Raw genomic sequence first — 20,254 nt, forward strand, 5'->3', positions numbered from 1 at the left:
AAAAATCAGAAACTTTCTGTCCAAAAATGATGCTGAAAAATGTATCCATGCTTTTGTTACTTCTAGGTTAGACTACTGCAATGCTCTACTTTCCGGCTACCCGGATAAAGCACTAAATAAACTTCCGTTAGTGCTAAACAGGCCTGCTAGAATCCTGACTAGAACCCCCCAAAAATTTGATCATATTACTCCAGTGCTAGTCTCCCTACACTGGCGTCCTGTTAAGGCAAGGGCTGATTTCAAGGTTTTACTGCTAACCTACAAAGCATTACATGGGCTTGCTCCTACCTATCTTTCCGATTTGGTCCTGCCGTACATACCTACACGTATGCTACGGTCACATGACGCAGATCTCCTAATTGTCCCTAGAATTTCTAAGCAAACAGCTGGAGGCAGGGCTTTCTCCTATAGAGCTCCATTTTTATGGAATGTTCAGCATACCCATGTGAGAGATGCAGACTCGGTCTCAACTTTTAAGTCTTTACTGAAGACTCATCTCTTCAGTGGGTCATATGATTGAGTGTAGTCTGGCCCAGAAGTGTGAAGGTGAACGGAAAGGCTCTGGAGCAACAAACCACCCTTGCTGTCTCTGCCTGGCCGGTTCCCCTCTCTCCACTGGGATTCTCTGCCTCTAACCCTATTACAGGGGCTGAGTCACTGGCTTACTGGTGCTCTTTCATGCCGTCCCTAGGAGGGATGCGTCACTTGAGTGGGTTGAGTCACTGACGTGATCTTCCTGTCTGGGTTGGCGCCCCCCCCTTGAGTTGTGCCGTGGCGGAGATCTTTGTGGGCTATACTCGGCCTTGTCTCAGGATGGTAAGTTGGTGGTTGAAGATATCCCTCTAGTGGTGTGGGGGCTGTGCTTTGGCAAAGTGGGTGGGGTTATATCCTTCCTGTTTGTTCCTGTCCGAGGGTATCATCGGATGGGGCCACAGTGTCTCCTGACCCCTCCTGTCTCAGCCTCCAGTATTTATGCTGCAGTAATTTGTGTCGGGGGGCTAGGGTCAGTTTGTAATATTTGGAGCACTTCTACTGTCTTATCCGGTATCCTTTGTGAATTTAAGTATGCTCTCCATAATTCACTCTTTCTTTCGGAGGACCTGAGCCCTAGGACCATGCCTCAGGACTACCTGGCATGATGACTCCTTGCTGTCTATGTCTAAATAAATGTCTATTTATTGCCCCATTTACACTTTCCATTACATGGTAATTGTGTCATCTGATCAGGATGACACAATTACTAGCTGTTAAGTGTTCTGCTTCTAAACATGGTATTTAAATGTGTCCCTTATCCTTCCACCGAGTCTGTATTGTGACCAGATTTCCTGGCCCCTCCCTGTATGCAAATTATTTGACAGATTGTTTCAAGCAGACAAAATCCTTTCCATGCAATAATTCAGAGACAACATTATTAATAAGACAATAATTTAATTACCAGATACACCAATCAATCGTGTAAAAAGTGAGGGAAATATCATGAAATATAAATAATCACAGTGCTATTACTAAACAAAGTGAACATAAATATAATTCCATCAGTGGTATTGTATCTGTACTGTATGCATTATGTACTGTCATGTCTAGATCAGAGCCTTCAGATCGGAGACCCTCGTAGTACACAGGTAACATAAATCCAAATCATACATCCAAACGTTTACTCAACATTGAGATAAACAATTCCAAACACCTCAGGTCATTGTATGTAATATTACTATATGCCCATAGAGATAGCATATAGTAAAAGGCTCCGATCCATTCAATTAGCTTTCAACCAGCTTAAACTTTAACATGAACATTCCCCTTTTCATTTGTTAATCACAATCACAAGTACAGTCTCACTCTCCATTGAAGCAGTACAGCAGGGAATTATCTATTGAGAGAGAATCTTTACAACTGTCCAGAACCAAAAAACTATTCAGGGACAAAAACTTTCAACTTCAATTGATAGGAAGATTGGTTTGAGGGTAAGCCTAAGAACTGCTCGGAAAGATGAAAAAAAGTTTTTGGGGAAAAAATGATTAAAATAGAAGACATTTCCTGAAAGGCCTTCTCACAATTGCATACATAGAAATTCAGAAAATAATGTATACCACTATTTGATTAAAACATCCCTTTGTTGTCTGTTTCAAAAGGCAGTTTACATTATCGGCAGCTCTGGGGTGAAATCTCCCCTCGGTACAGATTTAGGATCAGCTTCCCGTCCCCCAATCCTAACCATTAGTGAGTAAAATTCTGATTCAAGATCTGCGTGTAGGGAAACCTTACCCTACACCTTCTGAGCACAATTAAATAGTGATAAAAACACTGCAAGGGCCTAGATGGTTGTGTTTACTCATAGTTCAAATCAGGATAAAGTCTGGGTTACTGTTGTAATGTTATTGAGTGTAAATTGTAACAACTAGTAACTCCCCTACTCACATTCCTAATTCAAATACACTGGAACGGAGAATATTTGTGAAATGAACAGAAGTTTAAACATACTGCTTGGCCATATACAGTAGCGCTGCAATCCTTTATATGAATTAAATCAGATTTCTAAAGTATTATTCTATTCATGTATAAATTATCATCTTGGGCCTATCAGTTGGCAGAAAGACTCAACATTGTTATACTCGAGTTTCTATATAAGTATACAGCACAATTACTCTGCCTTACATACAACACAATGAGTAATACAAACTCTCTATTGTCAACCAGTAGCAGTTTAACATATCACCCAATTCTCACTGACCATCTTTTGTGAATCCTAGCCTAGTTGAAAAGCAGCTGAAATCCTCACACCTTGCCCGCCTCTCACAAACCCTCAATCCTCCGCTCCGTTTGGTGTGAAATGAACAGATGAGAAAGAGAAGAGAGAAAGCAGCTGCCGTCTCACTTTTCCAGTTTGATAATGAGCCCGCCACAGATGGCTGGTGTACTGAATATCTTCCTTGGGAAACACAGAGAGGAAGAGGAATGGAGATAATGAAAGCTGTCCTCAGCAATAGGTGGATGATAAGGAGAAAGGGCACCAAGTTGACAGTGGAAGCTAAAGAGGAAAAATTAAAAAGTTGAATGACTTGCACGAAGCAGGGTGGATGTTCATTCACAGGCAAATATCTAACACTGGCCACATACACTCAAAAACAGAGACAACCTGGTTCTCTTCTCTCAATCTTCCCTTTTCATCAGCAATAGACCCAATAGTTTTCTCAACACCTACATATATTATTTACATTTAAACAATGGCTTTACTTCATTTTCTGCTGTCTCTAAGTCTCATTGGTAACTGTATAAAAAAGGATGTTATTTACAGTTGGCATGTACGATTTGGAGTGCTGAGTCATGAACTGGAGTCTAAGGGTCTCTGTAGCTAGACAACCTTAGTTATAGTTGCATGTGACAGCGCAGCTTTTTGATAAGGCACTGTAACTAGTGTCTACTGTCAACAGCAATCAGACCTTCTGTCTCTCTCTCACATACAGGTTGGGGCTGTAATTATAAATTAAGTCAATTCAGAGGGTCAATGGAAATTCCTCAGATTTTTTTTAAAACTTGGAAAAGGAATTTCAGTTTACTTTCTGAATGGACTGAATTGAAATGAAAATGCCCCCAACAATGACACACCCCCCCTCTGGGACACACCCTCTGGGACGCACCAAAGTGGCTGCTTCTAATGCTAGATACAGGAACTCTGAGGGTACCCCTGGAAACGGCCTGCCATTTCAGAAGATCGTTCAACCTTTTTTTCCTTTCAGTTTACCCTCTGAATTGACTGAATGTATAATGACGGCCCCAACCCTGGTGTGTGTGTGTGTGTGTGTGTGTGTGTGTGTGTGTGTGTGTGTGTGTGTGTCTGACAGTCTAAAAATGGAAGGATAGTAGCCAAGGCACCTTAATCTCAACATTTCTAGAGATGTTCATTAGAATCCCTTACTGAAGAGACAAAAAGGTTGCCTCTTTACCGCAACCATAAACGATGGTTAGTGTTTCCCTTCTCTGCCATGTTTACCTGTTCAACACACCCTAAACTAGCTGTCAGTCCTTATTTCCTCATCATCCTAATAGCTGTTGTGCCAACTGCCCAGCTTCCCATGGATTGCATTGGGGCCTGATCGGTGTGGTTCTGAGAACAGACTAATAGTGTGGATGTGTTAGAGGCTTTACAATAAGTGTATTTGTCAGATATTTTGCAATGCTAAGTATTTTACAACTGACTTCTTAACATTAAAAAAATCATCACAGCTATAAAACAAAAGACAGAGAAACAGTAGCATTAACAATCAATCAGAGTCCACAGGTAGCCACGATCCAGAGGCGCCTGGGTATTTTAGGACCCCTTCAGCCTCACACTACCCAGGATATACAGTCATCTGCATCCAGTGGGTTCACAGTTCCCAGTTTCCCCATTATCTGTGTTTTTCCATGCAATGTTCAGGGGGAGAAAGGTGCCGAGCTACCATCCTCCTGGAGTGTGAATGTCAATCAAGCAGTCCTGCAGTCACTAACTTAGGGGGGGTGCAGTTTTGGTGGGGGCACCAACTCTGCATATCTGGTGGAATGAGCAGGGAGTCAGAGCCTTGCAGTTTTTCTCCACTCATTACAAGCAGATGCTTCACTCATATAGCTCATAAGAAGCTGATTAAAGTGTCTCCCTCACAGGTCCAGACAGAGCGCTTTAGGGAAAGGTTGTGACGGACTGTGGGAAGGGCAAGGAAAAACCCCAACCATGAAGCTAGAGTGCCTTATCCTTGGCAATAAATGAGGCCTCCGCGTCAGTTTCAGGTGAGGCCAAGGGCGGGACTTTGGTGGGAGTCGGCGAGGATTTGGGTAGACTGGGCAGCTTCTCCTCTCTGGGGGAGGGGCTTATTTTCTCTGCATGAGCGTTGGCAGAGTCTGCGATGCTGAGCTTGGCGTCGTCAGGGGTGTGCTCGTTGGGGATGAGTGGAGCTGTAGTTTTCTGCAGAGGGAACATGGCACAATAAGAAGACTCTAATAGTAACCAAAGACCAGGAACTATTGATAGCTGGCCTGTATTACAATTCAGGGCAAGTGAAAAGGGAAAACATTGTACCAGTAGAAATATACAGACACAAAGCGAGGCACAAAATAGCTAGACATTGTGAGGTGCAACAGTAGATAAGCTATACATAGGCACGGAATGGCAACTGCAGACAATGCAAGGTGCAAAATGGCATCTGTACAGAGGCAGAAAATGGCTACAGAACAGTGAGCCGCTGAGTACTTTAATACTATCTCTATAAAAAAGGAAAACAGTTTCTGCTCTACAGTACATTGTTCTCCCTGTACACCTTTGCTTTCCTTCTCTCCTTCCTCTCGCTCTATTGATTTAGGCTATATTTTATGCACGCTCACTGTACTATGCTCTGTGTCTGGCAAGCTGGAAGGATTTTAGTGCCAGACACAGTAAATTAGTGTGTGTGTGTGCTTACTGTGGTCTGTGGCACTGGATTGCTGTTGGTGGCAGGCTCGGCAGCGGATGTGGGAACAGGCAAATCATCCCGCATCAGCCCTCTTCTGTCCAAGACACTGCCAAGGGAAGACAGACAAATCAGTCATCAACACCACCCTATTCACTACCGAAACAGAGAGGAGGGAGAGAGAGAATGAGATAGAGACAGAGGGAGGGAGGCTACGGTATGAGGGGGATAAAAAGAGTGAGAGACTAGGGAGGGATGGGTGAGGGTCGGAAGAGGACGACAGAGCAGGGTGGCTACAGAAAAGAAGAATATTACAGAGACAAGTTAGAAAGAGAGAGAGAAAAAAAAAAGAGAGACCATGAGAAGAACACAGAAGCAGAGTATTTTCCACACTAGTTCATCCTCTGAGCAGAGACAAGGCAGCTAGATGTTCTACAGCACAGTACCTGGGGTACGCAGGCCCACACAGCACTAGTGGTCCTACAGCACAGTAAATGACATATGCAAGCCCACACAGCACTAGTGGCCCTACAGTACCTGGGGTATGCAGGTCCACACAGCACTAGTGGTCCTACAGCACAATACCTGGGGTATGCAAGCCCACACAGCACTAGTGGTTCTACAGTACAATACCTGGGGTATGCATGCCCACACAGCACTAGTGGTTCTACAGTACAGTACCTGGGGTATGCAAGCCCACACAGCACAGTACCTGGGGTACGCAGGCCCACACAGCACAGTACCTGGGGTACGCAGGCCCACACAGCACTAGTGGTCCGACAGCACAGTACCTGGGGTACGCATGCCCACACAGCACTAGTGGTCCTACAGTACCTGGGGTATGCAGGCCCACACAGCACTAGTGGTCCGACAGCACAGTACCTGGGGTATGCAGGCCCACACAGCACTAGTGGTCCGACAGCACAGTACCTGGGGTATGCAGGCCCACACAGCACTAGTGGTCCTACAGTACAGTGCCTGGAGTATGCAGGCCCACACAGCACTAGTGGTCCTACAGTACAGTACCTGGGGTATGCAGGCCCACACAGCACTAGTGGTCCTACAGTACAGTACCTGGGGTATGCAGGCCCACACAGCACTAGTGGTCCTACAGTACAGTACCTGGGGTATGCAGGCCCACACAGCACTAGTGGTCCGACAGCACAGTACCTGGGGTATGCAGGCCCACACAGCACTAGTGGTTCTACAGTACAGTACCTGGGGTATGCAGGCCCACACAGCACTAGTGGTCCTACAGCACAGTACCTGGGGTATGCATGCCCACACAGCACTAGCGGTCCTACAGTACAGTACCTGGGGTATGCAGACCCACACAGCACTAGTTGTCCTACAGTACAGTACCTGGGGTACGCAGGCCCACACAGCACTAGCGGTCTTACCGCACAGTACCTGAGGTATGCAGGCCCACACAGCACTAACGGTCTTACCGCAGAGTACCTGGGGTACGCAGGCCCACACAGCACTAGTGGTCCGACAGCACAGTACCTGGGGTACGCAGGCCCACACAGCACTAGCGGTCTTACCGCACAGTACCTGGGGTATGCAGGCCCACACAGCACTAACGGTCTTACCGCAGAGTACCTGGGGTACGCATGCCCACACAGCACTAGTGGTCTGACAGCACAGTACCTGGGGTATGCATGCCCACGCTGCACTAGTGGTCCTACAGTACAGTACCTGGGGTAAGCAGGCCCACGCTGCACTAGTGGTCCTACAGTACAGTACCTGGGGTAAGCAGGCCCACGCTGCACTAGTGGTCCTACAGCACAGTACTGTACCTGGGGTATGCAGGCCCACACAGCACTTCACAGCAGTTATTGATGATGTTCTTGTGGCTGTAGGGGTTCTGCACCCGGTTCTTTCCAGACCACGAGCCTTTGATCTGTTTAACAGAAAATACAGTCCCCAGTTAAAAAAATACAGTAGAAACACATATAGCAAGGTACACATTTATCGTGTCATCTATTCCACCTAGGGTCAATTCCATTTCAATCCAAGTCAAAATACTTTGTTTTCAAATGAGGAAATTGGAATTTCAGTTCTGGAATCTACTGAATTGGAATGGAATCTAGCCCAACCCTGCTTCAGCCAGATGCAAACACTCTTACCAAGAGAGACCTGAAGTTGGGTCGGTTTTATGACTTAACGACCAGTCGTAAATGGTTTCTAACTTTCTCCCTCTGCCTCTCAGTATCCAAGAATGGAATGTCTGAGTTGTATAGAGACTCTTGCCAAATACACTTCAACATCCAAAAGTGGATAATGAAACATTATTCCTAACATAAAGAATGTGTGAAATTGTCGGCGGGGATGCAAACAATGATTATGTCGTATCATTTGTGATGTCATTATAAGACGGTTTAACGGAAACATCGTAACTTTAAGAGCTTTCACAATGTATATGTCAGAATTACTAAACTTTTGTGAAGATGAAATGTGATTTTAGCCTTCTAAATTAGATAATTGTTGTTATATAAAGTTTTACCCAGTCAGTAACCACACCCACATGAGCACAGGCATTATGCCATAAGGATGATACACCCCTTTTCCCAGAGTGCTTATAACTTTACATTAGACCAAAACATGCCGGGTTGCTGCCGAGGTGTAGAGTGGTTCTAGCTGTACCCTGAATAATCAACCATTGAGACCATAGAACGTGAGGGTTTGGTCCACACTTTACAAAATGTTTTTAAAAAACAACAAGACCAGAAAATGGTAAGACCCTCAAACTCAGAGAAGACATGCATCACCTGCAGCTCTGCATGTAGCGTAGACAAGGAAACTCGACCGAAGATGAGAAAAGAAGAACATTTCCCTATCAAAGGACCATTGGAATGTCTGATGTATCCAGTTTAACGAACACTTCCAGAACAAAGAAAGCTACTACTACAACTACTAAGGACATGGTGACCTCTGGTGGACAACCAGAGACCTACACAAACAGACACTGTCGAACTATTCGTCACAGACGGATCGGGTGATTTGAGAGAGACGACAAAGACATACAAGTGAAAAATATGTACATTGCATTTCTAAATACAAATGAGCGGTTGTTAGGGTGCTAAATATCTATATGTACGATGAGCGTATTATTCAACTGTATGTTCAATCGTTGAATTATTTTGTCTCTCCTCTCCCCACCCCTTTCATTGTGTAACCAGCCGTCATACCGGGTTAGTCCACTAGGGACGTTTTATTGCATTGTTAGTAATCAATGTATCCTGTGTGTGTTAATGTACTTGTGTGTGATTATTTAGGTAATTATTTATTTACTAACTAAGCCAATTAGTCTATCGCTGAGTCATGTAGACTAGGGTTCGTGCAGATTTAACGGATTATGCGACGTTCAGAATGAGATTGATATGAGCAAATTATTGACTGCTATGATAGAGATATTCTGATCTATTCTTGAGTTAATTCGGTAAACGGTAACTCATTAAACAAACTTTTCCCATGGTACCCCAGGTTACTAATGAGTTGATTGTTACATGATTAAATTAATCACGTAATAATTAGTTAAATATTCGATAAATAGCATGTCATCGCATTAATGATAATCACTTCACGACACACGTTTGGCTGCGGGCCGAGGCCCTGCAGGTATTGATATGTCTATTATTAGCCTGATGACAGACAAGGCAGGCTGACAGCCACGGTGCTGTGTTGCTACCAAAGTGACAGTGGCTCATTTTGCACACACTGCTCAATACCAGTAAAAAGATGGCTGGCAGCGTGCAAGGGGAGAAAGAAGATGAATAATACATTAAACATTAAAGTAGAGAAAGAGCTCTGCAGCTTTCAACAGCTACTACTGCTGCCATCTCTGCCTCTTGCCAGCACCTCTGCACTCACATCTGGGAGAAACTTGGATACAGATATACAGTGCCTTCGGAAAATATTCAGACCGTTTGACTTTTCCACATTTTGTTGTTACAGCCATATTCTAAAATGGATTAAATAACAATCCTCAGCAATTAACACACAATAACCCATAATGTCAAAGCAAAAACAGGTTTTTAGACAAATGTTTTTAAATGTATTAAAAATATAAACAGAAATATCTTATTTACATAAGTATTCAGACCCTTTGCTATGAGACTCAAATTGAGCTCAAGTATGCCCCGTTTCCATTGATCACCCGTGAGATGTTTCTAACTTGGAGTCCACCTGTTGTAAATTCAATTGACTGGACATGATTTGGAAAGGCACACACGTGTCTATATAAAGGTCCCACAGTTGACAGTGCATGTCAAGACAAAAAACAAGCCATGACGTTGAAAAGAATTGTCCGTAGAGCTCCAAGACAGGATTGTATCGAGGCACAGATCTGGGGAAGGGTACCAAAAAATGTCTGCAACATTGAAGGTCCCCAACAACACAGTGGCCTCCATCATTCTTAAAATGTAAGAAGTTTGGAACCACCAAGACTATTCCAAGAGCTGACCGCATGGCCAAACTGAGCAATCGGGGGAGAAGGGCCTTGGTCAGGGAGGTGAGCAAGAACCCGATGGTCACTCTGACAGAGCTTTAGAGTTCCTCTGTGGAGATGGGAGAAACTTCTAGAAGGACAACAATCTCTGCAACACTCCACCCGTCAGGCCTTTATGGTAGAGTGGCCAGACGGAAGCCACTCCTCAGTAAAAGGCACATGACAGCCCGCTTGGAGTTTGCCAAAAGGCACCTAAAGACTCTCAGACCATGAGAAACAAGATTCTCTGGTCTGATGAAACCAAGATTGCACGCTTTGGCTTGAAAGCCAAGCGTCACGTCTGGAGGAAACCTGGCACCATCCCTAAGGTGAAGTACGGTGGTGGCAGCATCATGCTGTGGGGATGTTGTTCAGCGACAGGGACTGGGAGACAGTCAGGATCGAGGCAACGATTAATGAAGCGAAGTACAGAGAGATCCTTGATGAAAACCTGCTCAGGACGTCAGACTGGGGCGAAGGTTCACCTTCCAACAGGACAACAACCCTAAGCACACAGCCAAGACAATGCAGGAGTGCTTCGGGAAAAGTCTCTGAATGTCCTTGAATGGCCCAGCCAGAGCCCGGACTTGAACCCAATCGAACATCTCTGGAAAGACCTGAAAATAGTTTTGCAAAAACATTCCCCAACCAACCTGAAGAAACTCCCCAAATACAGGTGTGCCAAGCTTGTAGTGTCATACCCAAGAACAGTTGATGAGAGGGTCTGAATACTCATGTAAATGTGATCAGTGTATTTTTATAAATTAGCAAAAATGTCTAATAACCTGTTTTTGCTTTGTCATTATAGATTGATGAGGGGAAAAACTACTTCGTTACGTAACAAAAATGTGGAAAAAGTCAAGGGGTCTGAATACTTTCCGAAGACACTGTACGGCTGCATACACAGAACACTACTGCAGAGCAGAATCCTCCCGCCACACCAACACAAGGTCAGCTGGGAGTGAGGGCAAGGGGAGGCGGTAGCGACACTGACAAACTTGTCAAATGCATCAATATTCAAAAGGCTTTTAAATTATTATTATTTTTTAATGGTTTTGTTTATGTAATACCCACAGATTTGAGTATCTAAGAGTGCGCAATGGCCATATAAAGTAAACATTGCTATGACGTATTTGATTGATTCCAGCCTTTTAGTGCCAACTAAGACTGCAAAGAACAAAAAGGGTGTGGTTGCCAAGGTGACAGCTGACAGGTGGTATAACTGTAATGTTTACACCACCCACCCTAAGTGTGTATCTTTCCAGCCACATGAAGCCCCGCCATGTTAGCACTCCCCTTTTAGCATTAACAGTACCCTGGAGTGAAGAAGATCCTAACAACTGACACAGGGTTCGATCTTATTGCAGCTCCTTATGGTTAAGTACTAGGGGAAGAGTTAATCTGAACCCAGATCTGTGGTCATGTAAAAACGTTTTACTCAAGTGTCCAGATGTGCAGTGTCTCTAGAGAGACGGCTTGCCTCCCGCAATGCACCAATGTTCCAGCATACCCGCCTGTACTTAAACGTGGTTTGGCAGAGAGGAAAGGGCAGAGTGGAGACATCCGGCTTCCTTACAACATTGCCTTATCCACTTGTTGCCCTAGCGTAAACATCCCCCGGACACAAAAAAATAATAGCAAGAGAGTGAATTTCACAAGTGGCTAGTTTGTATCAACTACCTTCACTAAAACCACTGCAAAGGTTTTGCCTGCAAACTTTGGTTTTATATCGCAACATTCTGGCAGGTCTGCCTACTGGCTATGGTAAGAGTTTTTAATGAGCACAATTTTAAGCCCTGTCTACCCAAACTTGTGATTTGTTGTAAGAGTTGTCTGTCTGAAAAGGACACTCCACGGAATAAAAAAACATCTAAATTACCAAAATAATCCATCATGATTCCCTGACCTAGGGCTGCTGCCCTAGGTCTAATATTTTCAAGACGACCGGCTGTGTCAATCTAAAATGTCCTCCCTTTCCATATCTCCGTTCTTTAAATCACCAGTTAGGGATAGAAGACGCTAGTTTAAACTATTGAGACATACTATAGAGAATGGTAGAGAATACAGATACTCACATCCTCATTGGTGGTCTGGTTGAGGGAGATCAGGTAAGTATGGAAGCCTGTCAGTCCCACCACTGACCACAAGGTGAAGAAACACACCAGCACTTCCAGCACAGTGGGATCAGGTTAAGGAAACAACAGCACAGATACTGCACTACAAGGTGTCAAAGTCCACAGGTCAAGGATAGGTCTTAAATGACATTACTGCAATAAGTAATGATTTATTATGTCTTTTGACATTACATGTCCCAGTGACGATTCAGCTTATAACTCAATTTGACTCAAACTAAATTCTTTATTATTAATAGTGTCTTTGTTTCTTTTAGTGGCCCTAAGGGGGAAGCTACGGTGGCCCTAAGGGGGAAGCTACGGTGGCCCTAAGGGGGAAGCTACAGTGGACCTAAGGCGGAAGCTACGGTGGCCCTAAGGCGGAAGCTACGGTGGCCCTAAAGGTCAATAAACAGATGGTATTGTGAACTGTAGATGTACACTACTGTTCAAAAGTTTGGGGTCACTTAGAAATGTCCTTGTTTTTGAAAGAAAGCACGTTTTTTGTCCATTAAAATAACATAAAATTGATCAGAAATACAGTGTAGACACTGTTAATGTTGTAAATTACTATTGTGGCTGGAAATGGCAGATTTATATAAATCTACATATTATATAAATCTACATATTATATTAATATCAACATAGGCGTACAGAGGCCCATTATCAGCAATCATCACTCCTGTGTTCCAATGGCACGTTGTGTTAGCTAACACAAGTTTCACTTTAAAAGGCTAATTGATCATTAGAAAACCCTTTTGCAATTATGTTAGCACAGCAGAAAACTGTTGGTCTGATTAAAGAAGCAATAAAACTGTCCTTTAGACTAATTGAGTATCTGGAGCATGAGCATTTGTGGGTTCGATTACAGGCTCAAAATGGCCAGAAACATAGAACTTTCTTCTGAAACTCGTCAGTCTATTCTTGTTCTGAGAAATGAAGGCTATTCCATGTGAGAAATTGCCAAGAAACTGAAGATCTCGTACAACGCTGTGTCCTACTCTCTTCACAGAAAAGCACAAACTGGCTCTAACCAGAATAGAAAGAGGAATTTGAGGCCCCGGTGCACAACTGAGCAAGTGGACAAGTACATTAGAGTGTCTAGTTTGAGAAAAAGACACCTCACAAGTCCTCAACTGGCAGCCTCATTAAATAGTACCCTCAAAACACCAGTCTCAAAATCAACAGTGAAGAGGCGACTCTGGGATGCTGGCCTTCTAGGCCTGTAATCGAACCCACAAATGCTGATGCTAAAGACACTCAACTAGTCTAGAGAAGGCCAGTTTTATTGCTTCTTTAAATCAGCACAACAGTTTATCTGTGCTAACATAATTGCAAAAGGGTTTTCTAATGATCAATTAGCCTTTTAAAAAGACACACTTGGATTAGCTAACACAGGAGTGATGGTTGCTGATAATGGGCCTCTGTACGCCTATGTAGATATTTCATTTTTTTTATCTGCCGTTTCCAGTTACATTAGTCATTTACAACATTAACAATGTCTACACTGTATTTCTGATCAATTTGATGTTATTTTAATGGACCAAAAAATTTGCTTTTCTTTCAAAAACAAAGACATTTCTAAGTGACCCCAAACTTTGTGGAACTGAAAGGATATGTCCCAGGTGTGTCCTGTAGTGTCTTCACAAATCCAGAGTTCACCGAGCCTGTAGAGACGTGTAGATAGTTAAGAGGGTTTCTGTGATACACGCAAGCTCTCAAGCACACCACACACATCTAATAAGCTCCAAGACATGCACCTAAATATTCCCCTCTCACTCACTCCACAACGCCATTAAAAAAAATACACGATTAATACAAATTAGGGATGACATTGACAGTACGCTGGCTGAGGCTTGAATTAAGCTCAGAAGCCTGGAGCTAATTATCCTGACTTTAAATGCTCTATGCTTTTCCCTGCCCTCCTGCTGTCTGTAAAGGCCCATATAGGAACACAAGAGTGTGTGTGTCATCCAGGCAGTTAGCGTTGCATGTCACTTCATGCTCTAGTCAAGCCTCAGCTGAACTAGGTCTCGGTTTCATCACTTATCACCATATTTAGCCCACATCACTCACTTGGCGAGCCCCATCCAGTTTGGTTACATTCCCTCAACTGTCAATAGTGACAGCTTACCGCAAACCTGTGTATTTCCTATCCTCCAATCTGTAAACACCATGTCTGGAAGTCTGTCATGGTCTGAAACTGACCTGGACCTACCTTAGAATATAATACCAAAAGCTGCTCTGGTCTTGGCTGTGACACAACAATAACATTCCGGCGTGCCAAGCCCCACACATACACCCCCACCCCCTCCCTGTAGCTCCAGGAGAATACTCACGCATCACCACGTGTACGATATTGAAGGTGAATATGTAGATGGTGAGCAGAGACAGGGAGAGGGTGAACAGGTAGAAGTAACGGTAGTTCCTCTTGCCCACACAGTTGCCCACCCATGGGCAGTGATGGTCAAAACGATCTGTAAAAGAGGAGGAGGATGAGGTTAAAGACGGAGGGGGATAAGGTTAAAGACTGATGAGGTTAACATCTTTGGGACAGGGCGGCAGTATTGAGTAGCTTGGATAAAAAGGTGCCCAGAGTAAACTGCCTGCTACTCTGTCCTAAAAGCTACTATATGCATATAATTAGTAGATTTGGATAGAAAACACTGACGTTTCTAAAACTGTTTGAATGATGTCTGTGAGTATAACATAACTTATATGGCAGGCAAAAACCTGAGAAAAAATTCAACCAGGAAGTGTGAAATCTGAGGTTTGTAGGTTTAAGTCTTTGCCTATCCAAGATACAGTGGACATGGGGTCATATTGCACTTCCTAAGGCTTCCACTAGATGTCAACAGTCTTTAGAATCTTGTTTGATGCTTCTACTATAAAGGAGGGGGGAATGAGAGGGGATTGAGTCAGAGGTCTGGCAGAGTGCCACGAGCTGGTCATGCGCATTCACATGAGGTAGCTTGCGTTCCATTGCATTTCTGAAGACAAAGGAATTCTCCGGTTGGAACATTATTGAAGATTTATGATAAAAACATCCTAAAGATTGATTCTATACTTCGTTTGACATGTTTCTACGAAGTGTAATATGACTTTTCGTCTGAACATTCGCCTGGACCTGCCAGCGTGTCGTCAGTTTGGATTGTGTACTAAACGCGTGAACAAAAGGAGGTGTTTGGACATAAATGGACTTTATCGAACAAATCAAACATTTATTGTGGAACTGGGATTCCTGGGAGTGCATTCTGATGAATATCATCAAAGGTAAGTGAATATTCATAATGATATTTCTGACTTTGACTCCACAACATGGCAGATATCTCTTTGGCTTGTTTGGGCTCCGAGCGCTGTACTCAGATTATTGCATGGTGTGCTTTTTCGGTAAAGCTTTTTTGAAATCTGACACAGCGGTTGCATTAAGGAGAAGTTTATCTAAAGTTCCATGCATAACACATGTATTTTCATCAACATTTATGATGAGTATTTCTGTAAATCGATGTGGCTCTCTGCAAAATCACCGGATGTTTTGGAAGCAAAACATTACTGAACGTAACGCACCAATGTAAACTGAGATTTTTGGATATAAATATGAACTTTATCGAACAAAACATACATGTATTGTGTAACATGAAGTCCTATGAGTGTCATCTGATGAAGATCATCAAAGGTTAGTGAGTCATTTTATCTCTATTGATGCTTTTTGTGACTCCTCTCTGGCTGGAAAAATGGCTGTGTTTTTCTGTGGCTATGTACTGACCTAACATAATCGTTTGGTGTGCTTTCGTTGTAAAGCCTTTTTGAAATCTGACACGTTGGCTGGATTCACAACAAGTGTAGCTTTAATTTGGTGTATTGCATGTGTGATTTCATGAAAGATACATTTTTATAGTAATTTATTTGATTTTGGCGCTCTGCATTTTCACTGGATGTTGGCTAGCGTCCCACATATCCCAGAGAGGTTAAAGGCCAATGAGGTTAAAGACCGATGGGAAGAGGTTCTGGGGCCATGGGATCAAACGCCACTCCATCACACACTCAAAAAAAAAACTTACTTCAATTTAACTTGGAGATGCCAATGAGTGCATAGGATAGACCCTTCCCCAAAGTTCGGCTGGTTTAATGTACCAAAGATTGTAAAATACATTTCACTAACAAAGAGTAAACTGCAGGCTATAACAAAGAGAGTGACACACACACACACACACACACACACACACACACACACCAGTAATGAATTTGGCAGACCAACATATTGGCATCACATTGACAACTAATTCTGACAACAACCTGTTCAACAAAGGTAAAGTAACCATTATCCAAATGTTCTCTGCTACAAAAGGTCACGAACCCTCAAAGACGAGCGCATGGTTATTACAAGCAATAGGAGCCGTTTCCCTATAATTCCCTCTGGTCTGAATATAGTGACCCCCGTCTCATTATTACCAGAGTGAATGCAGGGTCAGATAGCTTTAGAGGCAAAACATCTTGCTTTAAACTGTTAAATGGCTGTGTTTTTCTGTGGCAGATAACACTCACACCCTGAACACGCACACCCCGGATAGTTTCACAACATTATTTAAATGAAAATTATAACAGCATGCAGGTGGAAGACTTCTGCATTGGAGCATAATAACAATGAGGAAGAACCATCAGATATACGCATGCTCTGTTGATGTACGGTATATGAGTCTCGTGTAGATAGACTACTAAATCATATATGGCACACGCGGCAGCGCCCACAAGTAGAGAGTGAGGATAGAGAAGACGGTGGAGGATCCGTGTGTGCCTCTATGCACAGTCATGGTTAGAACACAGGGCTGTCTGTGTGGGGCCAGTGCACCTGCTGCAGTCTGTCTGGGTCACACACACCCATCATGACACAGCAGCCTGTCTCCTTACAGGATACTCTGCACTAAGGGCTCAATACAAATCAATGAAGGGAGAAGGTTTGATGTACATACAGCTTTGCCCAGGAGCAAGACACAAAAAAAATACACTACTTCTTCCTCAATGCAATCAAGTCTGTGTTGTATTTCACAGAATAAAAAAAATAATATCTAATCACATATTTTGAATAAAACCAGTGGGCGTGATTATTAGCTGGAATGAAGGCGGTTTCCATGGAACTGCCCCGTGTGTGGTATTAACAACACTGACAAATCAATGTAGGCAAGGTCAAGTCTTGAGCAAACATTTAAAAACGTCTGTAGAATGTGTCCTTCACACGCTGATAAAAGAAAAGCTAGTCCCCAACACAATACCCAGTCTCAGAGTGAATTCTTCTATGATAACAAAATGAATTAAAAACTGAAGGGAGCAGGAGGGAAAAGAGAGCTCTCCCTTACCCACACAGTTGTCACATATACTGCAGTGTGAGGCACGAGGTGGTCGGAAGATCTTGCAGGTGTAGCAGTACTTCAGTTTGACAATCTGCCCATTGATTTGGACGTTGCGGATCCGAGGTGGAGGCCGCTGCCCGGCCGGGACGTTCCCATTGGTCGCCTCTGTGAAAAACGGAGGGAAAGGAGACATCAACAAAAGGTGCCCATTTTGGTTTATATGCAGTTAACAATCTAGTCATTATCATACTGTGTAGTGCAAGTTTCACAAATACAGGTTTAGCCTGCTCTATGAATAAATAGTCTTTTAACCAAGAATGATCATTTTTATTCAGTCATGTTTTAATCAAGGTTGGTCACATTTAGGAGTCACAGACCACATGGAAATTACACTGAACAAAAACATAAATGCAACAATTTCAAAATATTTTACTGAGTTACATTTCATAAGGACATCAGTCAATTTAAATAAATTCATTAGACCATATGGATTTGGGAATACAGACAAGCATATTTTGGTCACCATGGATTTGAAAACCAGTCAGTATCTGGTGTGACCAACATTTGCCTCATGCAGCGCAACATCTCCTTCGCATCAAGTTGATCAGTGTTGATTGTGGCCTGTGGAATGTTGTCCCACTCCTCTTCAATGGCTATGCAAAGTTGCTGGATATTGGTGGGAATTGGAACACGCTGTCGCAATGGGTAAGGTCTGTTGAGTATGCAGGCCATAGAAGAACTAGAAAATTTTCAGCTTCCAGGAATTGTGTACAGATCCTTGAGAGATGGGGCCGTGCATTATTATCATGCTGAAACATGAGGTTAGGTAGAGTTGAAACCAGGATTCATCCGTGAAGAGCACACTTCTCCAGCATGCCAGTGGCCATCGATGGGGAATATTTGCCCACTGAAGAAGTCGGTTACGACGCCGAACTGCAATCAGGTCAAGATCCTGGTGAGGACGACGAGCACGCAGATGAGCTTCACGTAGACGGTTTGTGCAGAAATTCTTAAGTCGTGCAAACCCACAGTTTCGTCGGCTGGTCTCAGACTATCCCGCAGGTGAAGAAGCCAGATGTGGAGGTCCTGTGCTGGCATGGTTACACTTGGTCTGTGGTAGTGAGGCCTGTTAGGCATACTGCCAAACACCTTGAGGCGGTTTATGGTAGAGAAAGGAACATTCAATTCTCTGGCAATAGCTCTGGTGGACATTCCTGCAGTCAGCATGTCAATTGGACACAGACATCTGTGGCATTGTCTTGTGACAAAACTGCACATTTTAGAGTGGCCTTTTATTGTCCCCAGCACAAGTTGCACCCCCCGCACAAGTTGCACCCCCCGCACAAGTTGCAAGTTGTGTAATGATCATGCAGTTTAATCAGCTTCTTGATAATTAATCCACCTGACAGGTGGATTAATTATCTTGGCAAAGGAGAAATGCTCACGAACAGATTTGTGCACAAAATTAGAGAGAAATTAGCTTTTGTGCGTATGGAACATTTCTGGGATATTTTATTTCAGTTCATAAAACATGGGACCAACACTTTACATGTTGTGTTTATATATTTGTACAGTACACATTTTCAGTCGACTAAATATACAAGACTAAACCAAAGGATACATTTTCTTTTTACATTTACCCACAGTGCCTCTACTAGACAAATATATAGTAGAGTATGTTCTGAGAATCTTGCAATGCCTGTTGCCAGCTCCACTGCCTGTTGCCAGCTCCACTGCCTGTTGCCAGCTCCACTGCCTGTTGCCAGCTCCACTGCCTGTTGCCAGCTCCACTTCAAAGAATTGTATTCAAAGCCGGTGGAAATCAAGGTTCCTATTGTGTTGAATATCTACACAGTAAAGCTGTGAGTTGAGCCACACCGGCTGATAAAGATGAAGGGCTTTGGAAGTACACACACCAGAATAGTTGAACCTTAAGAATGTCAGTGAATGACATTCATTTGTATAAATTTTTTCATGATCTGTTATTGTTATTTATTAGCCTGGACCTGGGACGATGTGTCTTGCTTTGTCAGGGTATATAGTCGACCGATTATGATTTTTTTCAACGCTGATACCGATTATTGGATGACCAAAAAAAGCTGATAGCGATTTTTTTAAATATCAGCCGATTTTTATATATATTTGTAATAATGACAATTACAACTACTGAATGGACACTTATTTTAACTTAATATAATACATCAATAAAATCTATTTAGTCTCAAATAAATAATGAAACATGTTCAATTTGGTTTAAATAATGCAAAAACAAAGTGTTGGAGAAGAAAGTAAAAGTGCAATATTTGCCATGTAAAAAAACCTAACGTTTAAGTTCCTTGCTCAGAACATGAGAACATATGAAAATAAGTTTTAGGTTGTAGTTATTATAGGAATTATAGGACTATTTCTCTATACCAATTGTATCTCTATATCCTCTCTATACCAATCTCGGGAGTTGATAGGCATAAACAGCATAATGCTTGAAACACAGCTAAGAGCTGCTGGAGAATGAAGGAAAGTGCTGTTTGAATGAATGCTTACGAGCCTGCTGCTGCCTACCACCGCTCAGTCAGACTACTCTATCAAATCAGACTTAATTATAATATAACACACAGAAATACGAGCCTTAGGTCATTAATATGGTCAAATACGGAAACTATCATTTTGAAAACAAAACGTTTATTATTTCAGTGAAATACAGAACCGTTCCATATTTAATCGAACGGGTGGCATCCCTAAGTCTAAATATTGTGGTTACATTGTACAACCTTCAACATTATGTCATAATTATGTACAATTCTGACAAATGAATTACGGTCTTTGTTAGGAAGAAATGGTCTTCACACAGTTCGCTACGAGCCAGGCAGCTCAAACTGCTGCATATAC

General features: G+C 42.9%; 1 protein-coding gene across 2 annotated transcripts in view; it reads right to left on the bottom strand.

Moving 5' to 3' along the window:
- Positions 1-1,408: 1,408 nt before the first annotated feature.
- Positions 1,409-20,254, bottom strand: part of LOC129858225 (palmitoyltransferase ZDHHC9-like) — a 50,974-nt gene continuing 32,128 nt past the window's right edge. For both annotated transcript variants that reach the window (XM_055927275.1, XM_055927277.1), the window contains exons 3-9: positions 17,375-17,533; positions 14,360-14,497; positions 13,639-13,687; positions 11,985-12,087; positions 7,220-7,323; positions 5,433-5,529; positions 1,409-4,939 (exon numbers count right to left, since the gene is read on the bottom strand). In XM_055927275.1, coding sequence (XP_055783250.1) covers positions 4,715-4,939; positions 5,433-5,529; positions 7,220-7,323; positions 11,985-12,087; positions 13,639-13,687; positions 14,360-14,497; positions 17,375-17,533 — 875 coding nt within the window. In that variant the 3' untranslated portion in view covers positions 1,409-4,714. The remainder of the gene's footprint in view (positions 4,940-5,432; positions 5,530-7,219; positions 7,324-11,984; positions 12,088-13,638; positions 13,688-14,359; positions 14,498-17,374; positions 17,534-20,254) is intronic.

Source organism: Salvelinus fontinalis, chromosome 6, assembly GCF_029448725.1.
Source record: "Salvelinus fontinalis isolate EN_2023a chromosome 6, ASM2944872v1, whole genome shotgun sequence".
In the NCBI taxonomy this organism is placed as follows: Eukaryota; Metazoa; Chordata; class Actinopteri; order Salmoniformes; family Salmonidae; genus Salvelinus; species Salvelinus fontinalis.